At 42.8% G+C, this 26,758-nt stretch overlaps 2 protein-coding genes across 4 annotated transcripts in view; one reads left to right on the top strand and one right to left on the bottom strand.

Annotated features, from left to right (window-relative positions):
• The first annotated feature begins 602 nt into the window (after positions 1 to 602).
• Positions 603 to 12,567, top strand: rec114 (REC114 meiotic recombination protein). Its single transcript, XM_036543351.1, has 6 exons — positions 603 to 731; positions 1,131 to 1,220; positions 6,977 to 7,060; positions 9,402 to 9,548; positions 11,843 to 11,917; positions 12,403 to 12,567. The coding sequence occupies exons 1-6, from the start codon at positions 603 to 605 to the stop codon at positions 12,565 to 12,567; spliced, it is 690 nt and encodes a 229-aa protein (XP_036399244.1).
• A 131-nt stretch (positions 12,568 to 12,698) lies between these two features.
• LOC118788477 (neuroplastin-like) overlaps positions 12,699 to 26,758 on the bottom strand; it is a 32,798-nt gene continuing 18,738 nt past the window's right edge. For 2 of the 3 annotated variants that reach the window (XM_036544487.1, XM_036544489.1), the window contains 7 exons: positions 25,866 to 26,040; positions 25,184 to 25,278; positions 20,993 to 21,126; positions 20,440 to 20,713; positions 14,651 to 14,672; positions 14,069 to 14,145; positions 12,699 to 13,795 (listed from right to left, as the gene is read on the bottom strand). In XM_036544487.1, coding sequence (XP_036400380.1) covers positions 14,085 to 14,145; positions 14,651 to 14,672; positions 20,440 to 20,713; positions 20,993 to 21,126; positions 25,184 to 25,278; positions 25,866 to 26,040 — 761 coding nt within the window. In that variant the 3' untranslated portion in view covers positions 12,699 to 13,795; positions 14,069 to 14,084. The remainder of the gene's footprint in view (positions 13,796 to 14,068; positions 14,146 to 14,650; positions 14,673 to 20,439; positions 20,714 to 20,992; positions 21,127 to 25,183; positions 25,279 to 25,865; positions 26,041 to 26,758) is intronic. The other variant, XM_036544488.1, reaches the window with a different exon arrangement.

Here is a 26,758-nt window from a genome sequence, read left to right as displayed (position 1 = left end):
CAATATTATGTTACATTACTGAATGATGCCACCCAAGCAGAATTTTACAAGTTTAATTAACGAAGCCCGTTTTGTTCAAAAAATGTCACAGGAGGGGTCAGACCAAGCGCACGTGTAAAAAAGATTGATAATATAATATTTTACTGCACAAATTCATTTCTAGTAGAAATGTTGTACTAATTGTTTTAGATTTGTATCACACTGATATATATATATATATATATATATATATATATATATATATATATATATATATATATATATATATATATATTTATACTTCGAGGTCCTTTTTGTGCCAAAACAGATGCTTGATAGTGTTATAGGAGTAGGCTAACTCTTTCACACAGAGATGTGATATGTCGTTTGTCCGCTATTAACTAAAGACATAAAACTGATAATAGCCGCCTTCACCTACTAGTTATGGTGGTGAAAACTTGAGTCTCACTTACATAATGAATTCGTTGTGGTCAAAGCTTATGTACACGACTAAACTAAGTTAACTACAAAAGATTTTTAAACTACGTAGTCCAGCAGTTCGCTGATGGCTCAATGCATTTTGGGATCACATGTGGTAATTCGTTTGTGAAGTGCGCCTAAAAATGGCGGGGAACATGTCAAATACAGGAGAAAGCAGTGAGTTTCCAAGCTTAAGCAAATCGTGGCGTCTGAAACGATACGGACGGTTCTTACCGAAGAACAGCGAAAGCGATGGAAACTCCTCGTGGAAGGTTATGTATTTTGTTAAAACAAAATGTCCATTTAAATAGTTAAATAGGCAAGGCACTTAGCTAAATATTTAGTGCAGCGTTAGCTATGAGCGGTCGATATCAGGTCAGCCGTTAGCTACAGATTTAGCGCAGCATGCAATAGTTAAGATAGCTGTCTAGCAAAGATAGCTATAGCTAGTGGTTTCATTAGCTTTGTTGTCAGCAATGACATGGTGGATTTTGCTGGGGCACCCCCTTTCAGTCTAATTGGAGAAAACACCATAGAAACACTTGTGTTGTGGCACTAGCTTATTTCCATAAAGTACTCGATTGCAAAGTAGGCATATTGAAGGCCAGTCATTAACAGTCACTCAGAAAAAAAATGTGTGCTTAAAAACAAAAGCAAACTTTTTTTTATAGGTCTTTGAGCCAAGTGACAGTGCAGGACAGCTGGTGTTAACCATGGTGCAGTCAGGACACCTGCTTGTGTCCCTAGGCCAGGAACTTCTGGTAAGGGAAAGCGCAGTGTGACTTCATTTTGCAGGTGTTACTGCCAGGAAGAACGGTTCACCCATCCCACAGGCATCCTGCTGTGTGCAGTCACCCAGTGGTTAGCTTTACCCTGGAGAGCAGGGGAGTATATTAATTCATGTGTCCACACACCTTGTGTTGCTCAGTGGTGCCTCTGTTTTTGTGTGTTTATGTTTCACTGTTATATACCCTGTAAATTGAGTCAACCATAAGGACCTCCTCCACATTTACTGTATAAATATGAGGACACAGTACAGTTTTATTTATATTTCTATTTCACAGTTACTGACACTTTATAGTTCAATGATGGAAATTAAAGAAGTCTCAATAGAGGTGCTGTTTAAGTGCTGAAAAGTAAGCAACAGTGAAAAAGAATCAAAAGCACATTGTTTTATAGCAGAATATTATTGCTGTATAAACCTAAACAAACCACTAGCATGTGAATGGATTGTACAACAACTTGTACAAACTTGCATTATCATTATCAGATGTAGGTTTAGCATTGGCAGATTATGAAATTATGATTTTATATGAAGGAATTTTTGGTCATTTTGATCAGTAGGTAATGGGCTGCTAATGTGATGTTAACTCAGGTTCTCAGTTCTCAGTGAAGGTCATTGAGGGTGACAAAGGTGTTATTTGTAGTCAGGGAGGTTGGCAGTGTAGAAGTGTTTGAAGTCATGGAGATGTCTGTGGGAGTTTTTTAGCAGTAGGTGCATTGTCTGTCTTGGAATAAGTGAGCTTCAGTTGATGCTAGTTCCTCCAGACAGAAGTGTCTGCGTGATGATAATACCTAGGATCTAGAGTATGAGTCCAAGGTGAGAAAGGAGAAAGAACTGGTCATCAACATAAAAGTGGGAACAGATGCCATGGGCTGAAGTAACAAAATGGACCCGTTCAGTATGAAAGGTGGACAGAACTAGGCCAAGCACTGAGTCCAGGGAGTCTCCTGGAGAGACACTGAGGAGCCAAGATGGCTCCTGTCCAAGAGATCCAGTAAGAAGTGGTTTTTAGAAGCAGGAGGCACGTTAACATGTTTGGGAGAGTATGGGAAGAAGAGAGACCAGGCAGTGGTTATGCACAAAAGAATGGTCATGGTTGGGTTTTATTTCACATGATTTGTGCCTACTGTGTGTGAAGAAAGTAGAGAAAGAGCCACAAGAAAGGGAGCTATTAAAGAGTGAGGAGATAAAGCAAAGCAGGTCAGGAAAGATTTCTTTGAAGAAAGGGGAAGAGATTGAGTCCAGAGGGCAGGTCATCAGTTTGCAGAAGCCACGAGCCCTCTGGATTACTGATATTACAGCTGCTTAGCTAACATTTTTACCTAATGCTTAGATTTCTTTACATGATCTCCAATACAGTAAGATGTTTTATTGAGGAAATTCAAATTAAGTACCTTTCCCAAGGGTCCTACTGAATTGTGGAATTGAACCAGCAACCTGTGCTCCTTACCACTGCTCCTGCTCTGTACCACTACAGCACACTCAAGTGCTGTCTGTTGCAAAGAGAGAAACCATGCCAAAACATCACCGACATACACGTCCTGCTGTTTATATTAATTTTTTTCTCTTTTTTTAACTTGGAGTCTACATGGCCATCAATTTAGCAACCAGCTTGTAGCTAAAGATGACAGGCTCTGTCTGTGCGAATAGCATGAGCTAGCTTGCACTATTGACAGGAGTATGACATACAATAGCCATTTTAATATGCCAGCCAAATTAGCTAATTACATAAGTAGGTAGTAAGGATAGCTAGAATACCAGGAATACAAAGCCACTAAAGCCAATAAAGATAAATATATTGTTTAAGGGCAAAATTACAGATATTGCTCCATTTATTGGATGTCTTTTTTAAAGCCATTACAGTTCCCAGTACATTTTCTTCAAACTCATTGTATTTTTAACATGGAACATTTCCTCAAAACTGCTTTCCAGGAAATAAGTGCAAAACCAAGAAATCATTGTTAGCGTGACATTTTTCCTCTTTGTATCTAACGGCAACTCCTGGAAGAGCTTTGACCTGACAAATGAAAAAGCATAGGTCCAGGGTTCTGAGGGCCACCCCATCTGGAAATCGCACTGCACCACAACACAGGTATTTTGTGTGGCAAATTACCTCCTTTGAGACTGGACGAAAGGTGCTGGCCGATGTAACGAATGATCAGCTGTTATGGCTGATGATAAATTACCAACAATTACAGTGGTCACTATCACCCAAATCTTAGCAGTAAGCGTGAAACTATGTCATAAGGCTACTCATTTAAATGACAGTGATTTGATAACTGACCCAAATGTGCTGTTGTGAGTATTTTAGAAAAGCTCTGAAAGCAGTGGATGTTTTGCAGTATATCACAAGAAGAACATACATGAAACATGAGCTCCTGTGAGATTTCGCAATTGCATTTTAATCGATCCTCTTTAATGGTCACTAGTAACAGAATATGAGAAAGTGTTAATATAGTTGTGCGATGAGTGATGTTCTTATTTGCCTTTGCCATTAATCCTTATTTGTGTGTCTTTGGTCAGATTGCAGAGGAGAGCTTGTCAAAGATGAGTTTACTCCATTCAGAAAATCGCTGCTTAGCTTTGTCTTTGTAGCCAGGAAATTCTAGGGAGCAGTTATACAAGAAGATGCTGTTAGCCCTATAATTCACAATCATGTCTGTAGATTTAAGATTTCTGTCGAAGCAATAAATGATCCAATGGACCTTTGGCAGTCACAGCAAGATGTATGGTTCATCAGAGCGCAGTGCTGTTCTTTCAGTTAATTACAAAAAGAGTGCAACAACTCTAGGTGAAATGTGGAGTCAGCAAGGTGGCAATGTATTTGTTACATGAATATAGCTGGTTATGGTAAACTGCTGTAATGATAGAGACCAGTGATTGGTCTTAGGGGCTACAATATCATCCACAAGACTATTGCCAATTTCCTACTTTGGTTGTGACAGAATTGATATTTTTCCTGTTTTCTGGTCTTTGTGAATCCAGTGACACCATTAAGGTTGAGGACATTTACACGCTGAGGTTTGTTGATACACACCAAGAGAGCTGTGGAAGATCCCACATCCTTCAGTATCTTCAGTCGCCCTGTGGTCCAGATCTCTCCAGCAGTGGAAAAAAACACAAAAGCCATAGCAGCTATGTACCGCGTTCCTCTGGACGGCAAACAGGGACAACTGCCGGTGTGAGCCAGGGGTGCCAGGCAAGGCCACACAGCCCTATTTAGGTCAGAGCATAAAGTGCTTTTAGAGGGGGCATAGTGGTCACTGATAGATTGGCGCCCTTAATCTTAATGCTTATGTGTATCTTTCAATGTAGGCCCGCTGGGAATGTTCTTTTAATCAATCAAAATAGTGATATTATCATACTGTAGCCTGTACAAAACAGGCATAAATTCCTCCTGAAGTATTGTAGAACCAGTTAGTGTATTCTAAGGAGTAGTAGGATTAGGCAGGGTCCTATAGTTCGGCACCAGACCAAACCAGTAGCACGACAGGACGACAGTCGAGTTTCAAAAATGGCATGCAATTGTTGACATGAGATCTTGGATCTAATAAGAATAATCTGATCCTCTCAGAACATCTTAGCACAGAAAGAAAATTATAATCTGTTTGGTATCTTGAAATTCGGTGATTAAATGTAATAATTCTGTAGCAGAGCTGATTTGTAGAATAGATCGTAGACAGCGATGTCAAGCTTTCACCACAGGGAGCTCAAAAAAAACCCCAAAACTAACAGACCCCCTGGGGGTGAAGCAAAGCAGGTTTTTTTTTGAGGGTGGGGGGGGGGGTGGTTGCTGGTGTTTGTCACTCTAAAATGACATGTGGCTCCAAACTACCACGTCTACCAAACAGCATTGAGAGGGGAGAACTTACTGCCTTCCCCGTCAGTCAGTGTGAGTAAGGTGGAGGTGGCAGGAGAAAGCGGAGCGGGGTAAAATAGCAGCATGCAGTATGGCACACAAATTCACAAGCACATTTCAAAAACGTCACAGTTAGCAAAGAGCTGAGCAGGCTATGTAAAGTTGTATGTATGGAGCAGTTCCCCAACATTTGTGAATTATGCATTTTCAAGGTGTAGTCTTGATAGCTTTGTTCACCATTACAGCACTTAATCAGCAGAGGTTTTTTGTAACATATTTAATAAGTGCATTATACCACGAACTGTTAATCTCGCAATGTTGTAGGAGTTGATTGCAGCTGTAAACATTAAAATTTACCTGATCAGCAAACTGTGATCACAAGTATTATTATTCTTTCACAGTTGTTTTTGAGAAAGGGCTATGACCTGCATCTTGTAGGCTTCCATACATAAGCACAGGTCACACGATTTAGCTATGAAATCCAACATGGCTGTTAAACCTTGAAAATCAAATTTAAGACACAGCGCGCTGAAATTTACACACTTATGTCCATACCATATCATACAATGTACATTTGCTGGTTCTACATTTGGCTTTTAAAATCATTCATGTATATCATTGCTGATAAATCCACTGACTGCACTGAAATGGAGATGTCCCTGTATTCACAAATATGGCCGTGAGCCAGTCAAATGAAATATTTTTCAAAGCCATAATTTCCAAAAAATATTCCCAAATGAGATTAAACTTGGCTTACCTTTTAGAGGGTTGTAGGAATTATTATCAGAGGCTTTTCATGTCACTATGTCACATGGTTTAGTTGTAATGGATTTGTTATAGAATTCTTTTAAATTGATAAAAATCTGAAAATTTCCAAGTTATCACAAAAATTACCAGAACTCCAATTGTATGAATTTGATTTTGCATGTTTAAACAGCATAAGTTACCATTACTGCTGGCAACAAGTCCAGTATGGGGACCAACATTTCACTTTACAGAAATTCAAATGAATCAATGAGTTGAAGAGCACCGATACTCTGCACACAGTTGCCCTTTATGATAACTGTTGTTTCAAATTTATTTTCCAATGGATCTTCCATCACTTTCAAAGAAAGTAATACTAATGAAAATAACATGTTCTTATAAACCTCTGATATGCTTTGCACAGTATGCAGTACTGTGTACAGTATTCCACAGTGAAATGTGATTTTCGATGTAAAGTGCAAATGACCAAATTTCCCAACACATTTACACATGCATACACACATCGTGGGGCCATACATGAATAGTGCTTTAAAAAAAATCCATGTTCATTCATTGGCTGGCCAGCTGATTGCAGTGACATTAGAAGTGATGTGAGATGAGCCAGGGAGACTGGCCTGATGGCGTTTGTGTTACATCACATGTATTTCCAGCAGACAGTTTGCAGAATTCCTAGACGGAAGTCGCATGGCGGCTAAGCCAAGTGGCAAAGCCCTCCAGCTTCCTATTCTCAGTGTTGTCAGAGGGCAGGGTTGGAAAAGTGATGAGTTTCTTAGACAGTAGGGCCCCCTGCTGGCTGGCTGATGTCATATCAACTGGAAATGGGAGGGCTTGTCAGGTGCTCTTGTAGTAGGGATTTTGCCATACCTTCAGCGCTGGGCTCGTTGAATGCAGCTGAAAAATACTACAGGTGTGTGTTTTTATTTATTTAAAAAGGTAAATGAAATACCCGCCGCTGTGACTGAATCTTGTTTGTTTAATTTTATGCTGAGCATCCAGGCTCATGTCGTCCTTCAGCTGTGATTGAACATTGACCTTCCAAGCCTGCATTCCAGTTAAGGCGTTAAATTCACCTCACCCTGAATGTGATGGCTTTCATTTATTTGTTCCAGGAAGGCTTCTCCCTGCTCGACGCTTCAAGCTTCCTGAAGGTGCAGAGGAAATCTGATATCTTATTGTTCCGCATGACAGCCAAGGTGAGAATGAGCACTGCCCCAGGGTCAGTGAGAAATCTGTATTTGAATCGTGGGAAATTAAAAATTAGCCAGTGCTGGTGTTGTTGCAAGGAGCACTTTTGGTTCTGATTGCAATAATCAGACATCTGAGATCACCCTCTGAAGCTAAACCTGTTGTCACGCAGGCATCCAGACTCAGCCATCGATGGTGTTGACAGAAATATAGTTTCTGCCCACTAATGCTTCAGGTTAACCAATTACAGAGAATCGCAAACCCCATTTGCTGTCGTGGACAGGAAATTGTTTTTTTGTGGATTTTCACAAATGCGTGTGGCTGAATGCGTGGAGTTAATCTTGACCAGAACATCCTATTATGTAGCTTTACTTACTGAACAAGCTGACTCTGGTGCACATGCGTGCGTGTGTGTGTGTGTGTGTGTGTGTGTGTGTGTGTGTGTGTGTGTGTGTGTGTGTGCGTGCGCGTGCGCGCATGTGTGGGTCTGTGTGTATGTCTGTCCTGGCAGGCTCACTTAGTCACGTTTATGTCAGTTTTCTATCCTTAATGATTTTTTTGTACTTGCTACCCTCTACTAAATAATTTATCAATTAAGTCATTGGGAAGATGCTCCCAGCCAGTTGTCAGCTTAGCCCTACAGGGTGGTATAGAACGCAGCTCTGTATACCAAATAATGACACCATGCCGAATAAAATGAATGTGAATATCAGGTACTCGTAATTACTGTCCTTATCATGATTTTAAAAAAAAAAAAATCAGCATTTTTTAAAAAGCAAGCAGCACCTGAATCAACAGCTAGAGGCGTTTGCTTTGAAGCCAGCTTTGTATACTATCTGCAGATTACACATTGATACGGGCACAGCAGTGTGGATTTTTGGCAGCACTGGTTTGCTGGGACAAGAGTTTAATTGGTAATTAAATGCCCTGGATTAAGTGGATCTGAGCCATGACTTGAATTCTGAGCAGTCTTGGCATGGCGCGCTGGCTGGGAGCAGCACCATCTCCCAGTCTGCAATGGGGTTTTCATACAGCCTATTTCACAGAGGAGAAGTGAGCGGGAGCACGCATCGCTTCTGTGGAGCTCCGTACATATCGAGATTTCATTCTGCAGGTCAGGCGCATTCGACTAAGTATCGGAATGGAATGGGGCTCAGCGCTCAGCTCAAGCACAAACAAGGTCTGTGGGCCCGGGCCCTCGGAATTGGAATCACCAAACTGAACGTGAAAAGCAGTGCTCAGAAAAAAAAAAAAATCAGATCAAGAATGAGATGGGCGAGAGTGCATCGCCACAGTCCCCTGCAGTAACCTAGAAATGCATTTTATTTCCTCCTGATCGGGGGGCCTGAATGGAAGAGTGTTTACAGACTGACAAACTCACATGATCAATGATAATGAACTGTGAGTTTGTGCATTCATTTAGTTGATGTGACCATTCTGAGTTGGAAAAAGGTACAACCTGAATGAGGTAAAATGTCAATTTCAGTACAAAGGAAAATGCTCAAGAATTGTGCGTATACCAGTTTCACTCCATAGATCGGCAGTACATTTTCAAACAAGTGCTAGTAAATTTTTTAGTCAGTTACCTCAATAGCTACTTGTGAGACTTAAACCTTTCCAAAGGCACACTTTTATTCAAATATGGAACAAAATCAAATAAATAGGTTGAAAGGTAATGACTTAGAGGTCCTAAACCCGCATAATGAAGGTAGAGTGAGCCACTGGCCCCAGAGCAGCCTTGTTATTCAGTAGCTTATCCTTAAGGAACAGACAGACAGATCTGTTCCTAGTGCAGCATTTAGGGGGCTTTCTCTGCATTTTACACAGTGCCCCCTCTGGTCCAATGCATGCATAACAGTAAAGAAAAGCTTGTACACCAATAATTTATTTAGGCAGTTTAAAAAACAACAGCCATGTGGTCTACAGTAAGCAGAATTTTTGACAACTTCTCTGGCTAGGCAGCATGCTAAATATGGCAGCGTGGGAAGGGAAGGACTAAAGAGGGGGTTGTTTCCCTGGAGAATAGGTGGTAACACTATTGTTGTACCCATCCTTTTTGAAATCCCTTCTTCCTCAGATACGCATCATAACCCCTCCCCTCTCCTTTCTGCCTTTCTGCTTTTCCTCCCTTGCGCCAGGTCCAAGATGGCTGCCCTTTCAGACAAGTGTGTTTCCACCCCGATTCATTCGCTAACGTGCTAAAACGTCCACAGCCCAGTCCAGATCTTATACCGCCGCACCTCGTCACATGAGTCTGTCGGGCGTCCTGTCATCTCGGATCCCGCGCTCCCTCGCCCGAGCGACAGAGCGCACGCGTGACCTGACGGGTGCTTGCGCTCGTGTCCGCAGGGAGAGAGCCGCATGTTCAGGGTGCAGTTCGAGGGCGCCAGCAGGGGGGAGGCGCTGGAGGCCTGCGAGTCCGCCACGCTCAGACTGCAGGAGCACCTGCCCGTCGGCACGCCAGCGGACGCCCCGCCCACAGCGCAGGAGCAGGGGGTACGGCACAGGGCACAGCACAAGTCCCACCTCAGCCTACTGAGGGAAATAAGGGTTCTCACATGCCTACCACGTACTTACTTTAAAGACAAATCCTACAGATTAGTTCCCTCTAAAATTCACAATATCCTGATTTCAGCTTGGGTGATTCAAGTCAGTTTGTTTTGTTTTTACTTTGATAAGATAAAAAATTCATTTGAGAAAAAACATTGAAATCAAAATTGAGATCTAATGATTTTAAGATATAGTAAAGAACGTTTAGTCATATTCATTCTTCTTCGTCAGCTTGGGTGTCTGTGACGTAGTAAACCTGAACTAAACTTACAATACAACTAAACTAATAATTACAAAAAATAGAGAAGTGGCACTCAGTAGAGTGCATACAACACACAACTGCCAGATAGTGATCAGATTTGTAACCGTTTGTAAATCCTAATGTGTATCATTATGAAATATCATCTCAAAGCTGTCAGCTACTTTGTTCAGCACCTTTATATGCAGAAGAAAACTGACCTTTTAATTTTCTGTAACTTTAGTTACTGCCACACACTGGCTGTGTTAGGGATTGCATTAGTGACATATTGCTACATATTGCTATGTGAAACAAACAGTCTTTCATATTAGCTTCATATTAACTTAGCAAGCTTTTGATTCATATTTTTATTAAATTCATCTCTCAATTTGGCTGGATCAGAATTGGACTGTGGTTTACCCATGGTCCAGATGTTCTGAGCTCTGATGCATAAAACGTAGCAGCCCTAAAATCTATTTCTTCTTCCTTGTCTGAAACTCAGTAACTCAAGCCAAATCCATCCATAACATTTTCACTTATCCTGTTTGCAGGCAAACAGGCAAATCACTTAACATCTGTTCCAGGTACTGGTGATGGATGTATATTTAAAAAATGGATGAAAGATGCATTTGTAATGATTTCTCATACTCGGCAGTCCACTAGGTGGTGCTGTTTCCATTCTAGCCAGAGTCCTGTTCTTTTTTTCTTTGTGAAAATAGGTGCTGGACACGGACTCAGTATCCCATAATTCTAAAAGACAGGCAGAAATAAACAACAAAATATATAATATATTCAGTATACAGAAAAACAGTGCTGTGTGCCATTGGGCTGTTTCATATTTAGGATCATTTTTATGTGAACAAATGTGGGGCTGAATTTCACATTTTCTGTATGGTATGAAAGGAATGAAGTTTAGCCATTTGTTTATTCCTTATCTGTATCACCCTGTAAAATAGAAGGGAAGTAAAGCTGCACTGAGCTTTCATATTCGTTCTGCAAGCGTAATAGTCAAACCTCTCAGTAGACTGACTCTACATCTTCATCCACATCATTTGCAGAATCTCTCAAAATGGTGCGTCAAGAAAAGATACACCGCCAGTACCAACTTCTGTAGTGTGGGGGCTGTAGAACTGACTTGTAACCAGGAGGCTAATGGTTCAGGGTCTGGTTAGGTGGATTCTTTTGTACCCTTGGGCAAAGTGTTAAACCTAAATTACTACCTAAAATACCTAAACTACTTCATATTTTAAGCTGTAATTGAAAGTTGGAGAGGATATGTTCTGCAAACAACAGGAGAAAAAGGAGGACTTGCATTTTTGTATATTTTATATAGAAATATACTGAAATATATTGTAATTTGGTTTAAAATGGCAAGGAAGTGCAGTGCATGTTGACTTGCATATAGTGCGCCTAACGACTTCTGCAAGAAGACTATATTTGATTTGAAGTCAGTCTGACCTCAAGAATGTTGTCATGGTAATCAGACGTGGCCTAGCGAAGCATCACACCCCACGGTAACCCGCTTGATTTAATTGCCTCGATAATGATGTACTGATCTGAGCCGACAAACGCGAGCTTCACTGTCAGTGCAGGGCGCTTCAGCTGGTCTGAACGGGCCGATCAATAAGGGTGCAATTAACCCGGAGGGGTACACCTGGGGCGCGTTCAGCAGCCGCAGTGCTGCATTATTTAATGCAGTGCTCCCTCGCCCCCGTTCACTTCGGCACACCGCTGTTTACGCTCACGGTCCCGGGGAGGTGCCGCTGAAACGGCCGGGGTGCTGGCACCGCCGTGACATCCAATGGCACCGATTGCATAGCCGGAGGATCTGCAGGCAGTCTGGAGTTCAGCTCCCGCCCTCAGTGCCACGACGTCGTAGACATCACCGCAGAGCTGCATCTCTGTTGCACGCCGGTTTATGACGCGGTGACGCCTCCGTGACAAGCCCATAATGTTAATGCTTCCATGGCGAAAGTGTGTTATTGTTCGTCCTGCTGTTTAGATGCGTGCAGAGGAGACGCCGAGAGCCTTGCCCGAAGTCACACAGAGCTCTGTGTCGGTCAGAAGCCTTGCACAGGTACAGCTTCAGCACGCTGCAGTTAGGCAGTGATCACCGGGTGGCATTTGGGCAGTATATAGGAGGAAACAGATTTGATTGAAATATTCAAACCATATTTCACCTGAAGCTGAAGTCACTGAAGAAAGAACAGGCTGGGTCTGTCAGTGTGTATTGTCCTGATAGGAAGTGTGGATGAGTGCAAAAATATTTTAATGGTCATGTTGTATTTATGAAAACTAGCCTTATTCCAGATATCAATAATTCAATGGTGTTGAACCAGCGCAGTCGCTTACATTTAATAAAGTGCGAATTTGTGTAGATGAAATATTCTGATTACTGGCATCAGGCCCATTGAAATGGGCACCGCCTGAGTGGCCGCACTTAAGTGTGATACAGTGTGCATCTCTGGGTGCTGTTAAAGGCCTGATTCAAGCTGCAGATAACGGTGTTTATTTCACGAAGCTGCCCGTCTCACATCCTGCTCTGGATCTGTTCCTGCGCAGTCCTTCCTGGGGCAGCCTGGGCTCTCTCTGCCCCTGGCCTACAGCCACTCCGCCCTGCCGAGTGGGGACCTGGGCCCCTTTCTCCGCCTCTGCCTGCTGGACCGCAGCTTCCCCGCCCTGGTGGAGGAGGTGGAGGGCGAGCTGAAGAAGCTGACCCAGGACTGAGGGAGCACAACTGCCCGGAGCGATACGGGACACGGGAGCGGGCCCTGTCCATGCGTTTCTGCACGTTCATGTTGCGGTCCGAGTTTGGGTTCTCACCATTTTTTTTTCTCAGAAAAAAAAGACAAAATATATTCATACTTTGGAGTGGTTTATTCTTAAAAATGATTGGTTTTACATGTTTTATAGTGGCATGTTACCCCCACCAGCCATCCACCCTAATGTAGGTCCATTTCACTGCAACACACATGTATTCACTGTATTTATAGAGAAGTCATGCAGCTATGGCAGTGTATTACATTACACCAGTTTTGTAAAGTGATCCCACAACATTAAAGCTTTATTACTGAGAAAATCAAACTGCTCTTGTCTTGATATTTTGAATATATCTATATGAATAAATATTGCATAGGATAATAGCCATGCTGTACAAGAAATATTTTTCAATGCAATAAAAATAAATCAATAACATAGGGAATGTGCATTATAAAATGAAATTTATACAGACTTGCTATTAATTTTAACACTTATTTGAAACATATACAAGACATCTAAGTTACTATAGAAAATAATATTGAAACCATTTAATTGCAGTTTTGTAGTTGGATACATAGCACATTTATTTTATTCATGTCTTCTTGATTAAATACTGCTGGACATCATGAAGCCCTTACATCGTAACTTACATATTAAATATTCATTTTTCAACACCACTGTATCAAATCATTTGCAATGGAATGGTAAACTGTACAAAAGTCTTCTACTGTGTAATGTAGCAGTATTTTTTGAAGATTTTTTTGTTGTACAGAAAGAAAAAAAACAAGCATAATCCATTCGGATGCAAAGCTATTTAGCAAAAAAAAAAAACAAAACCCCAAAAGTCATTTCTTAGTATCATACAATGGGTAATCATTTTTAGGCATTGTTGAACAAAGAAAAAGATCATCTGTCTAAGGAAATGATGAAAAATAATAAAAAAGCAATGTCAAGAGCACACAGCAAAAATGTGTACACCTTCATAATGGGTTTAGTCGTCTCCATTCCAGAGTCTTCACGTAAGACTGAACAAGGCATGCTTAAGACAGCCCCTGTGTTCTTCCCCCTTCATTGTTTTGTTAGTGTTGCGATCCAAAAGAGAGCGGACATGCTTCGTCGAAAATTTCCAGGAGCTCCCTCCTCACTTCCCTCGCGCGGTCAAGATACTCATTTAATCATCTGAAAAGGAAAAAAACTGAGGAGAGGAGAGGTGTTACCCACAGCACGACACCGAAGGCCTGCCTTTCGCTGTCGGCGAGATTGTCGCATGGAGACAATTTTTTTTTTTTTTTTTTTTTGCGCTCGCCTTTTATCTTAATGCGAGCGGCATCACAAGCAAGCTGAACAAATGGCAGAGCTGCGCTGCGCTTTGGAGGCGGCGCCTACGACGCGGCCCTCTGGGCGAGGTAAGTGCTCGCAGAGGGCTCACTGGCTAACTATGAGGTGATCCGGGGTTAGGAGTACTCACTCTGCCGGCCGTCCGCTCAGTTTGTGTTCCTCTGCCGCAGGTTTTTGTCTTTGTGGTTGTTTGTGGAATTTGTTTTCCTAATGGAGCGAAGACCATGGAGAAAGGTTACTTCCGGGGCATTAAACCAAATAACGGACGCAAATCATTCTCAAAAGATACGATTCACTCCGGATGCTTCCATGCTTTCCGGCTGGCTCAGGCCGGCCGAACTTTTTTTTTCTTTTTTTTTTTCCCCAAATCTCTGTACCAGCTCATAGTTTGTTAGTCCTATCCCAAACAGTACAGTAATCAACAGTAAAAAACTTATTCCGAGTGCTTTCATAGTGGTCCATTCAAATGGATGGCATGCTTCTAAGGATGTTAAATTCCACTGATTCTGGGAATAAAGAATACTTCACGAGAGAGTTTTCCCAGACTCCTCGGGCGTGTCGGACACCTGCAGGCCGGTGACCACCACTAATACTGTTTAGTCTGCTGATAACCTTACAGTCTCAGTGGAAAATGAATGCTTCATAGCTTCATGCTGCAAAAAAAGTCACAGTATCATAAAGAGTGAGGGAGGCTGATGTTTCTGGTTCTTACATTGGCCCGGCTGGTTCATCGTCTTCAGCAGGCACGGCAACGATGTAAGAGAAACAGGAGAGAAGACAAAGTTAGACGACTCCACACAGCGCTCCGAACAGCATGTCGTACGACCTTTACGCCACACAGTACTACAGAGAACACGTTTTCATTTTGTTAGACGGTGTTAGTGTTTTTCCCCCACTGGGTTTATGCAATTTAATAAACATAAATGAAGATGGCAGATGGCTGTTAACATGACTCCGCTGCACACTTTAAAATGGCCTGTGTGAAGTACTGCAACTGATGTGGACATTTTATTTCTTTCATTGCTTTTTTCTATGAATTTTATGAACTCAAGTTCTGTGACTTCAAGGCCAATGCTGTCTGTGGTGTCAGTTCCAGTCGTTCAGTCATTTTAGAGTAGAAAAATGGAGAATAAAAAAAAATACAGAAATGAAATTTAACAGTTTAAGAACATGGAATACTGCTGACGCCAGCTTTCAGCCCAACAAGAGTTTCTACTGAACTGCTGGATGCTCTCTACACCGGCATAGCTCTGCCTAATGTGTGCTGTTGAGAGTTTCATGAAGTGTCATTCTCAATTACTGTGTGCTGCTTGTCAAACAGTTCCTTTATCTCTAAGGGCTATGGAACCATTATGGAAAATACAGTACATACTGAGTTTACCACTTGACCTCTCCTGGTCTGACCTGGTGACAACAGATCAGAAATGATGCGTGCAGTCCTGGCATTTTAACTTTGGCTCTATGCGCGTTTCAGTGCTCTAAGCCTTTATTTTCATGTGGATCACATTCATTTAGCTTTTAAAAAGAAAGCTATTTCTGCAGCAGCATGGTAGAATTGCAGTAGAATGGACATATTTTATTGCATGGCCTAAGCTAATATAAATGATAATGTAAACACGAAGCCACTCATAGCATTTAATGCAGCTTGCTCTGCTGCGGTTCAGTCAACACCCAAGACTAATTTGCTCAGTGTCACGTGTTTCTGAATGACAGATTATGCAAAGGAAAAGATACACAGATTAGACTGCACTATACCATGTGCATCCCATGGCATAAAATAGGAAACCGGGTTAAAAGAACATTTAAGCAAGATAATTGGCTAAAAAAGGCAGTCTGTTGGGTGGAAGGGGCAGTTTGTCAGTGTGGTGTGAGGATTTTATGATCTGTGTTTAGCTGAAGGTCTGAGGGCAGCAGGATTCCACAGGGTTCGCATGGAGCAGGTATGGAAGCTACAGCGCCAGACAGTGTGGCCATGTGACAGGGGTTCGGGCATGGAGAGGCCACCTGGGCCGGTGGCTCCCTCCCCCCCTGCCCCCCCCCACCCTGGCCTTTAAACAGCACCGCACCAGAGAGGCCTAAAGCAGCCGCCAGCGCGCGCGAGCAACCGTCCAGGCAAAAAGAAAAAAAAAACCCAGATCACAATCAGAGGGACAAAAAAAAAACAGACGAACACACCGGACACGTTTCCAAAAATAAACACAAACAACCAAAGACAAAAAAAACCTTAACCTCCAGCTGCGCGAATCAGTAAAGGCAATCTCTCAAAACTACACTGTCAGTGCATCGAGAAAGCACTTGAGAGGTTCTGGCCAGGGCTGTATTGATCATATCTCCATCTGACTAAACAGAACAGCCAGCATAAAGGGAAGAAGAGAGGAGAAAAGGTGCTGCTCATTTCAAGTTTTGTGGTCGACCTCTCTGTGTGTGCTTGAAAAACCAAGTTGGGGGCGGGGGGGGGGGGGGGGGGTAGATGATGTTCCCGGAGTGTCTGAAAAAGCAAACCCGATGAGCGGAAATTTGAAAACGTCTCTGCGGCTAGCACTGTGCGTCCTCATCTCTGATTCTGTTCATAAGACCATGGCAGAAATAATCTACCTTAATCTACCCCTCCCCCACTCTCTCCTGCTCAATAAATCCAGAGCAAACCGGAGGGCTGTCCCCTGGGTTTTAGGGCAGCGTGTGTGCCTAAGCAGCGCGCGTTCAACGCCAGCGCTTTTCATTGAGTAGCAAGTCCCCGCGCTGTACTGTAATTCTTCAGCAAGCTCTGATAATAGCATTGCGGTCTTCACGCAGTCTTGTGCCATTTAGGATTTTAAACCTTCTTACTTTTTTGAGGTAAGATTGCGTGGTAACAGGACAGTTTGGATTTAGCTGCTGTCAAAGAAATCCACTTACCTACATATTCTGACCCCTTTTACTATGTACGTAATAAGAAATCTTTTTATGGCAATGTAGACTTGTTATTATTTTATTAATAACATTTTAAAAAATCGCCGTTTTATTCCAGACTGTCCCAGTCTCAAAGCACGTCTGCAAATCGTGAGTGTCCTTTATTCGGGCTTGTGGTTTAATGTTGAGATGTACGAGGTTGGCTCAAGTCCTCGATACACTACGGAGGCAGTTTACCGATGGAAAGAAGACCACAGTGCGTAGGAGTAAGCTATAAGCTACTGCTTCTATCCCTGAACCCACGAGCCTCTCCCTAGCGACCTCCAACGCTGCATCACACATAACAAAACACGCAGAACTGAAAAGGCAACTGAAAGTACAGATACAGCAACTTGAAATAAAGACATGGAAAGGGAAATCTGGAATTTGAAATGGGACACTTATGTCCAAAACCAGCCATGGATGTGAACAGATATAGTACGTATTTCAGTACACATTTAAATATATATTGAAACAAGATAAATCTGCAATTAAATAAACAGGTGTTGACATCATGGTCTGGATGGATTGCAGTGGAGACTGATAGAAGCTGATAGAAAAGCAAACTCTGTAGGCATGCAGTATCTCTCACTTACCACCCATTTTTAGGTTATGATGCCATTTGGAAAAGGGGGGGAAAAAGAAGTCATAGTAACCCATTGAGTCAAAAAGAAAATCTCGCCACAAAAGCCCCGCTTTAGTCAAACCTGCTGTAAACCCGTTTGGACAAGATGTTCCGCTCCGCCAGCCAATCAGACTGTAAAAAGCATGTCAAATTAAAAAAAAAAAAATAAATAAATAATTGAATTTCAAAACCAATTTGTCCTGTTCAGAGAGTGCTTAGCAATGGGACAGCCATCTGCACTGAGCTGAACTGTGAGCGAGCAGAGGCAGAATGATGTGAAGGCGGGATCACTGCCTGACTGACTCTCATTCTTACATTTCACTGCACTCTTGAGCTGGTCAATGAAGCAGGATGTCCTCCATTCATAACTCAGGTACTCACATAAGCACATGTCTCACAGTTAAAAAAGTAAGAAAAAATAATATATATAATAATATATATAATACTGAGGCACAAAACTATTTAGTTACAGTTTTTGTAACACTGGGCAGTCAGCCACAACCTGCATGAAAACAAACCACTGCTGTGCAGAAAGCAGTATCTGACCTGCAGATATATGAATAATGCAGTATTTGTCAGCACAACGTTGCATGGCTAATAGTCTGTTTGACCAACTTGACAGTATACACACGCACAAACAGATGAATTGCCACGGCCTTGCTGCATACGGGGGGGAGGGGTTGTGCGTTATCTTGTGGGGCTGCGCGTTGTAGCTTTGCTGTTTGTGAAATAAACTACGCCCTTGACATAATAAACAATGCTGCTGACATTTAATGCAAGTCTGACACGTGGCAGATTTGTATGTGTGTTTCCCACTAATGCTGCACAGGCCTGAAGGAGAAAAGAACGCGTCAACCCTTACTCTTACCCTTATATCACACACAGTTGGTGGCTGCAAAATCTGTACCAGCCGTACCCACACATGGCATGCACATGCACACTAGCTGAGGCTGTTTGGTGTTCGGTAAACGTTTCTGCGGTGTAGAGCTGAATGAATGTGTAAATAAGCATATCCTCTAAGATAGACACACACTTCAGTAAGCATTCTGTTTGTGAGTACAACATCAACACTCACCTGAAAACGGAGAGAAAAATTGCAAAGGAAAGGCACTGCAATTTTGTGTTATAAGGAGAAAGAACATGCAGAGGATGTGGAGAGGAAAAATATTGTTTCTGCACCCCGACATTCACACATAAATTTAGAGAAGTCTCCGCTAGGGAGTGAGAGGCCATTGTACACATTGTAACGAGCCTATCTTCCAGCTAATCCCTAATCATGTAGTTGGCCTCTGACGGCATGATTATTTAAGCCAGGGGTTTATTAAGATTAAAATTCCTGCTGTCAAAAATACAAGTACTGCATGATGCTAGTATTTTATTTACATGTGCTTTTAGCTATTAGCTATAGCATCAATGTGTACTAGTAGTTTGGGATAAAAGGAGTGGCAAGCTAAAGTTCAACATCACATTTTCTTATCTTGCAGAAAATAGGTTATTTTCACCCTTACATTAGTGTATTAGTCTCATTATCCAACCAGTTGACCTTCAAAAGCGGTCTATAACATTTGGCTCGCCACACTAACTATTGGAACTTGATTAGTACGTGCAGACAGCCAGTGGCACACAGCTTTCCTTTGGATATATTCTTAATGCTCTGCAGTTTTGCAACAGAGAAACTCCCTTTTTCCTTGTCTGTGTGGTTCCTGCGCTGTACAATAGACTCTGAAAAGGTTAATTGTGGGCCCTGATGAAGCTCCTCTCTGTGCTCTTATGTGCACTTGCAAAGGTCATATTAGCATGCGTGTGGGGTGACGGATGGCCGCGGCGTGCGCTGCGGCCCCCGGTGCTGACCGAGCGGATCAGGAGGGCGTCCCCTGGCAGCAATTAATAACGGAAGGCCAGCAGCCGCCGGCCTCACGGAGTGACCGCATCGCTTATGAGCACGAGTCAGTGACACCACTGCTGCAGGGGCCCTAAAGGCCCCCGCTAACGACAGCTTCCCAATAAGTTGCAATATACTGAGAAATATGTTGTTCAGCCCAACCCTGTATATATAGTAAATATATTACACATTTAAAATACATTAACGCAAAGCATAAGTATATTGTAATATACCAAAACAGCAATAATTTACATTTTTACAATTTTAAATATATTGAACAAAGTAAAAATGCATTCTCTGAAATATATTCTCAATACATTTTTTTCCTACAGGTTACGATCAGATACCCAAGTCAATCTTTATCAAAAGGACGCATCAAAAGTTATTAGCCTACGGGAAGCACAAAAGCACTACTGCAGTCAGTATTCTACCCAACCTCGACTCTACACTAAGCATACAGTGCTGGCAGAGGGAGAGACACATCAGCACAGGTACAGACCTCTCCTCATTCTGATCTAAATACAGTGCATTCCACTTATAAGAATCACTGGATGGTATATAAGGTCTGTTCCTATCATTGGTCATATTACTACCTTCACTGGTCTGATTACTTACTGTGGTAAAACTCAATAAGGCATTTCTCATTTATAGAAAGAGTCTTTCTTATTCCTTCCATGTTGATTGGCATCCAGGCAGTAAACTGAACAGCATTTTTCTTCAAATATTTTGCCTGCTAGGAGCTTTGATAATTACCGTGAGGTAAGTGATGCACTGTATCCAGATTTTCAGTAGTTATGCACCTTTGCACTCCATGCAGTACTGTATTACATGTTGTCAGTGATCCCAGTCTGAATCTTTTAAGCACGCTGCTGCAAATTCTTTAAACAGCATTAGTAAAGGACTCTGTCCCAGTGTTTTTGATCGCTATATGCTGATTGTTGTGTCAAAACTTCTTATAAAAGAAGTGCTCTTTAAAGGTGAAGTTCCTCATCTACGGGGGCCATCTGCAGGCAAAGAGGCCAGGAGAGCTGTGCGGCCACGGTCCGGGGGGAGGGGAGTTACTCACCATCAGGCACCTCGTCCGGCCTCTTGCGCTTCTCGTACACCACGATGATGATCACCAGGATGACGATCTCCGCCACCACGCCCAGGAAAGGCCAGAGCGGCGCCAGGTGGCTGCGGACCCGCAGCACGGAGGTGATGGCCTTGGTGCCGATGCTGTTGGTGGCGTTGCACTCGTACGCGCCCGGGTCTGTGTTGATGTCCAGGTTCTGAATGCTCAGCTCTGTGTAATTGTCCTTGTTGTTGATAAAGAAGCGGCCGGAGGAGTTGTCAATGTCCTGGACAGTGTAAAGGAAGAGGGAGACAGAGAAGGGGGGGGGGGGGGGGGGGGGGGAGTGTGCAACACCAGGTGTCAGCAGGACAGTACGATCAGGGGTTCCCCGCACTGGGTCCAAATGCTTACTGTTTTCAAAATCATTTTTCATCCTTTGGAGCGGTTGCCTTCTCTCCTCAGTCCTCCCACGGTCTCGGCATAACACATAGCATGCAACCAGTCACAGCCATTGTGCAGCTGTGCAGACGCAGCACAGGGGAAGGCGGGAAAATGAGTGACGTACCACGTACGCGCCTCCGTCCAGTTTACGCCAGGTCCACATGGGATGGGGGTATCCCACAGACTTACAGTACAGCACGGCGTTCTGCCCCTCGTTCTTGTTCTCGCTGCGCTTGTGGCCAGTGATGTCGGGGGCAGCTGGGACAGTAAGACAGTAAGGCGTCAGAGGGCAGGGGAGAAAAGTGCTAATGTGGAGATTACATTTCCCACTTAAACCCTGTTTGTTCATTTGAAGACCATTTGTTAGTTAGAGAGTCACATGCTTTAAATTACCGTCAGCTGCTGCACTGAAAGGAATGGGTACCGTGCTGAATCGCCGTTGTGTCCACTAAATGTATGAAGGTAAATATGTTGCAAAATGCGAGAGCTTGTAGACTCGATTTTGAGAACTCATAGAATATGATGTGAGAACTTGTAGAACAAAAATCAGAACTCGTATGTTTAAATTTTCACTTGTAGAAAAAATCTGAACTTGTATGTTGAAATTCTCACTCAGAAAATATTCACACACCCGTGTTCTGAATGTGTTCTCAAAATCAAGTCTACAAGCTCTCGCATTTTGCAACACATTTACCTTCATGAAATGGATGGTCAGCTCGGGCTTTAAGAACTCAACTAATGTTGGAAGCCTCAGGGGCTGGTCTGTGTCATTGAGTTCCTCTTTTGATTTGGGGCTGCAGCAAGCTGATGACTGTGGCAGTCTTCCCCTGATCCACAAAATTACGGTAATTCTGTCCGTGCAATTAAATATAGTCAGATCAGAGAAGGGCCAGAAGGGATGCTTTTCTGCTGTGTGCATAAAGTGGGAGTGGCTTGATCTGTCAATGACATCACCTCTCACTAATTATAGCAGAAGCATGCTGTGTGTGTGTGTGTGTGTGTGTGTGTGTGTGTGTGTGGGGAGGGTTTGGGTCTAGCTCCATGATATCTCCAGCAAGCTTCGCTCCTGTCTTATAGTAAACGGACTGTCCTCTGTGTAGCACTGAAATGGGCCTGAGTTTCTCTTCCACAAACTCTGCTAAGTTTGTTAGAGGTAGAGTTCATATACTGTGTGAGTTTGGCAAAGACAGGTAACAACGGAGGATTTGTCTGGGAAAATGACAGTGATTTCCTTTGCTACATAGCAGCTTCTTGCTGTCCCCAATTATACTGCTGTAAGTTCTGGCCATCCGCACACATTAGATAATTTACTGCTCTTATAGTGATGAAGCATACCATTAATTATGTTGAAGATGGTCATTTCAGAGATGACACTTTGATGACTTTAAGATGCTATCCACAAAGAAGCATTGTGCAAGAAATACAGGATAGATTGGAGATTATTGTATCAAGCATACATATAAGCACAAGTAGTCAGAAATACACTAAAGACATATCTGTAATTTCCAGTTACCTTAAATATAACAAAAAATAAATTCATCTTCATTTATCATGTGCATATGCACAAAGTACTCCACCTTTTTCATTTTTGTTGCTAGGTTATTTACGCAAAGTATGCACCAGTTCTGGCCCCTGGAATGCTTAAAATGCTGTATGACATGTTATCTGAAAATGATCATTTTTACAAAGTGTTAAGTGTATCACAATATTTGTGCAGTGCTCTGATACAGCAGCATGATTTGTGAGATCAAGCTGAGAAATGACCTCTCTAATTCACAAAATAGGTTTTGAAGGACTTCCAAACTCAACCAATGGATTCCTGTCTGTCACAGTTGTTACATAAGTTATACATGGCACTCTTATGTCATAAGACGCAACAGTAACTGAAAAATACAATATAAAACCAGTATGTATTGACTGTAAATGTCTTGTGATAAGGGTTTATACTAAGTGATACTATATCTAACCTCTATAAGTGTTGCATTAAAATGTATTATTCTCACGTAAGCATACAGAATTGAATTTAATTAAGAAAAAGACATACACAAAAAAGAAACAAAAGATAACAGGTATTCGTAACCCTGTACAATAGTACCGTTTGTCACATAAATAAGATTGCACCTACTCCCCCTCTCTCTCATCCCTAATTAAACGCGCTTAACTAATCGTAGTAAAAAAAAAAAAAAAAACAAACTAAACATAACAAAGCAAAACAAAATGTACGGAGACTGGAGCCGCGAAACACACACACGCCCGGAACAGATTACCATCGTGGATGATAAACTCCTGCCATCAGAAAAGGCTGGGCCCAGAGCCAAAGGCTTAATCCCAAAGCAGCACACAATCCTCCATCTGTTGCCGCTGAGCTGTGAGCCGGGGAGATGGGAACGCCATGGACGCTGCGGCTCAGAGAGCCGTAGCAGCGCACCCGCGCTAGCGTGGCGAAATTGCATTGCAAACGCAGTGTCCTTGAAGCAGAGCTGTTCCACTTCCTCGATATCTTCGCTACAACTAAGGTTCTTACGATGCGTTGGTTGTTCTCATACAAGGCATACTCTTACTCTTAAGAGTCCTGAAGGGTCAGGTCTATGATAGTCATTACACATAATGTGCAATTATTTAAATTTATCACCCCCTCCTTGCATTACCCTCTCTGGCTCCTCTCCAAATGCTATAAAATAATTCATTGTACTTGAAAGCCTGCAATTAAATTTGTGTTTGAAAAACTTTGTGTTTACCCAAAGTGCAGTGTTTGCAAATATCCATTTGACTTTGTTCACATTATATCATTCTTTCATACTCCTGTCCAGACTGCTCTGATACCACTATCACTTTCAGACCAGCAGAAGCCCTGGCACAAAGATGAATTCGAAATGACTTCCCTTGGCCTAAATACAACAGAACAGCAAATTCTCTGACCTAAATAAAATGCAATTCTAAATGTCCCGGTCTGTGGACATATTGAGTCCAAATTGTGAAAGCAAGAATGCTAATACCGAAGGTCGTACGAGAGCAGCGCGGGCAATTTTAATCAGACGCGGGTACAAAGTCACACATGTCATGCTTCCAGGAAGATATGAAGCAGACGAGCAGGGCGGCTCGCTCAGGGCTGTGTGCTGATGAGGACACAGCCGTTTGTAGTTACCGCTCTGAGGCTCCCCGTGCGAACCGAGAGTCTTTGGAGAAGGCCCTTTGACTACATTTGAACCCTGCCGTTTCAGCTATTGTTGGTACAAAGCCGGGGAACGGGGAGAGGACGAGCGAGAGTGCATACACAAGATAGGGGAGGGGAGGAGGGGCGGGGGGGGAGGATGAACGCAGCAGGAGCTTGGTACTGCACTTCTCCAAAGCGCTTTGGCACCATGTCCGCGGCACGCTCGCCGGGGTTCGCTGTACAGTTATGTGGGCAAACTTCTGCTTCGTAGGTAGCCTCCCACAAGCACATAGCAGTCCTAGTCCTAGACCTAGTTTTTACACCTCTAACGGATCAATCTTTTTTTTCTGAAACGAACAAAGCCTTATTATGAAATAATCAGTGATTTTGAAATTGGAAATATCAATGCAAATTGAAAGGATTTTGCTTGATCCAATTATTTCAATCTAATAATAATAATAACAATAATAATAATAGTAATACAAAGCTGACAGATCGTGGTAGGAAGATATCACCAGATCGAGTGTGCATCTAGATGACAGAGAGGAGAGTCAAGGTCGCTATCAGCTCCACGCACTCTGATTGCACAGACTGCTCTCCTTGACGCTTTCCTGTCATCGTTGTTTTGGCGATGACGGCCTCAAATGAGACTGGACTGCTGCGTCTACCTCTGCAGACTTCCGCCCCTCTCAGAAAATAATGTCTCAGGCACAGTCTACATGTTCATGAATCTGTGAGTTCGATTCAATAACACGCCCCAAGAGACAGGGCCCTCAAAAGAGTTTCATCCTGAGTTTCCTCAGGTAATCTGATTAGAACGGAAACATTGATTTGATAAGAAGCGATTTGGGAAATGAGGCCCACTTTTTTAATGTTCTCTCTGAATGCTGGGCCAGAGAGTAGAGGTGGTTAGGGAGCTGGGTTTTTTGACCTGATCCAGAGTCAGGCCAACTGCCTGAATTGAATTCTGCTAAGCAAATGCCATTGCAAAAAATGTATTTTTGACTCCAAAATATGTGCCAGAAAATTAATCACCCACAACCCGATACCTCAAAGAAGAGAATCAAGCTTGTCCTTTTTCTAACTCCCTGCCACTGACTTGTGTGAAGCAGTCAGCAAGTTACCATGTCTTGCTCATCAGTACCAGGAGCAAAGTTTTACCTTTCACTTCAATGGTGGCATTGGCAGGCGGTGCCATGGAAAAGGTGTAAACGCACATGTACAGCCCAGCGTCATCCGCCCTCGGCTTGTTGATCCTGCGCAAACGATCACAAAATAGACAATTTAAAGTGCCTTTCCACACTTGAGGACTTCTCAGTGAGTCTGCTGACACACACACATCGCTGTGATTCTGCACATGCACGAGGCCTATACATTCGCCCCCCACTTAGGACAGAATCCAGAATGTTCTGTCTGAAAGTACCATCCGCTGCACGCCGCGGGAGAAATGTTAGCCCAGTCATCGGCTCTGTCTGGTCAGCGGGGTCAGCTTGAGTCAGACTCTGGTGGATTAGCGGCACGTGATGTGACAGCAAATTGCTCAGCTTTCCCCTCAGCTGCCCGGGGCGTGTCTGCGAGCCTTCTACATCTCCGGCACTGCAGCAGTACAGTGCTGCCATAGCATAGCAGCAGCACAGTAAACATAGTGTCCTTGCCTGATTCCCATTGTGGATCTAGTCATTGTCTCAATAAATCCCTCTCAGTGAAAGACCTTTTTTAACAGAACTGCAGTTCAGCAGCACTGAATATACTGCACACGCCTTTGCTGTTGCTATCAACAACATTAACCGTATGGATTTATTTTAAACGGCACTAGCTGCAAACAGTAAGGGATGGGTCCTGCCTGTATTCAGTGTTGTCCAGCTCTGCATGGGTCCCAAGGATCTCCTCTCCATTCTTCATCCAGTAGCTGCCCTCATGGGCGCTGTGGGCTTTGGTCAGATTGCACTGCAGGGTGATGGGCGGGCTGTGGGAGTCCGTGGGCAGCACCACATCATCAGAGGAGTTGATCCTCGGCTCTGAAAATGCAGACACAGTCACTGCTTGACGGAAAAGCACGACGCAGGCGTTGCGCCAGCTCTTCATTCACCGCTGCATGTGACCTGTGTAGGAGGGGAGCTCGCCCACAAAGCAGCGCGCACAGCACATGTAAAGACAGGTATCTACTGACAAAGTCTCAGTGGGAGGCTTTTTAAAAGACTCAAATACTATGTAAAACTACATCTACTCTCAAAAAAATACACAGTTTTGATACATGGTATATTCAAACTGTTTGTGCTTCTTTAATAATAATAATAATAATAATAATAATAATAATAATAATAATAATAGTGCTGATAATTCCCTCGGCTGCATTACATTTGTGCGATTTCCCCCTTATACTGTAAAGGCAATAATATTTATGCAATAAAACTGGAAAATCTATGATATTCATCATCGATGAGATGTGATTGCCTCGTTCTTCTACATTCCAGGACGACAGCCAAGAAGATTCAGAGAAAGATTGTTTCCTTGACTACTGTGACTACTGTGTGTATCCGTGAGCTTGTTAGCATCCACTCACGTACAGTATTTAAACTACCAATCTGAGGAACAATGAAACAGCGTGTGTAATAAACATTGAGGGAATTATCGATATGGATTGATACTGGAAATTTCTGGGCAGAGTGACACTGTAAAAAAGGATAGTGTAACAGTGTAGCACTCCAACATCTCCTTCACTTTGCTTACCTCCTA

The sequence above is a fragment of the Megalops cyprinoides genome, chromosome 13 (genome assembly GCF_013368585.1).
Source record: "Megalops cyprinoides isolate fMegCyp1 chromosome 13, fMegCyp1.pri, whole genome shotgun sequence".
In the NCBI taxonomy this organism is placed as follows: Eukaryota; Metazoa; Chordata; class Actinopteri; order Elopiformes; family Megalopidae; genus Megalops; species Megalops cyprinoides.
The sequence above is the reverse complement of the archived record's forward strand: the minus strand, read 5'-3'. Positions and strand labels throughout refer to the sequence as shown.

Bases quoted from the DNA above. Each gene is read 5' to 3' on its own strand.
- rec114 (XM_036543351.1), top strand. From the start codon at position 603: ATGGCGGGGAACATGTCAAATACAGGAGAAAGCAGTGAGTTTCCAAGC. The intron at 732-1,130 runs GTTATGTATTTT...TTTTTTTTATAG, and splicing joins ATGGAAACTCCTCGTGGAAG to GTCTTTGAGCCAAGTGACAG. The intron at 1,221-6,976 runs GTAAGGGAAAGC...TATTTGTTCCAG, and splicing joins CCCTAGGCCAGGAACTTCTG to GAAGGCTTCTCCCTGCTCGA.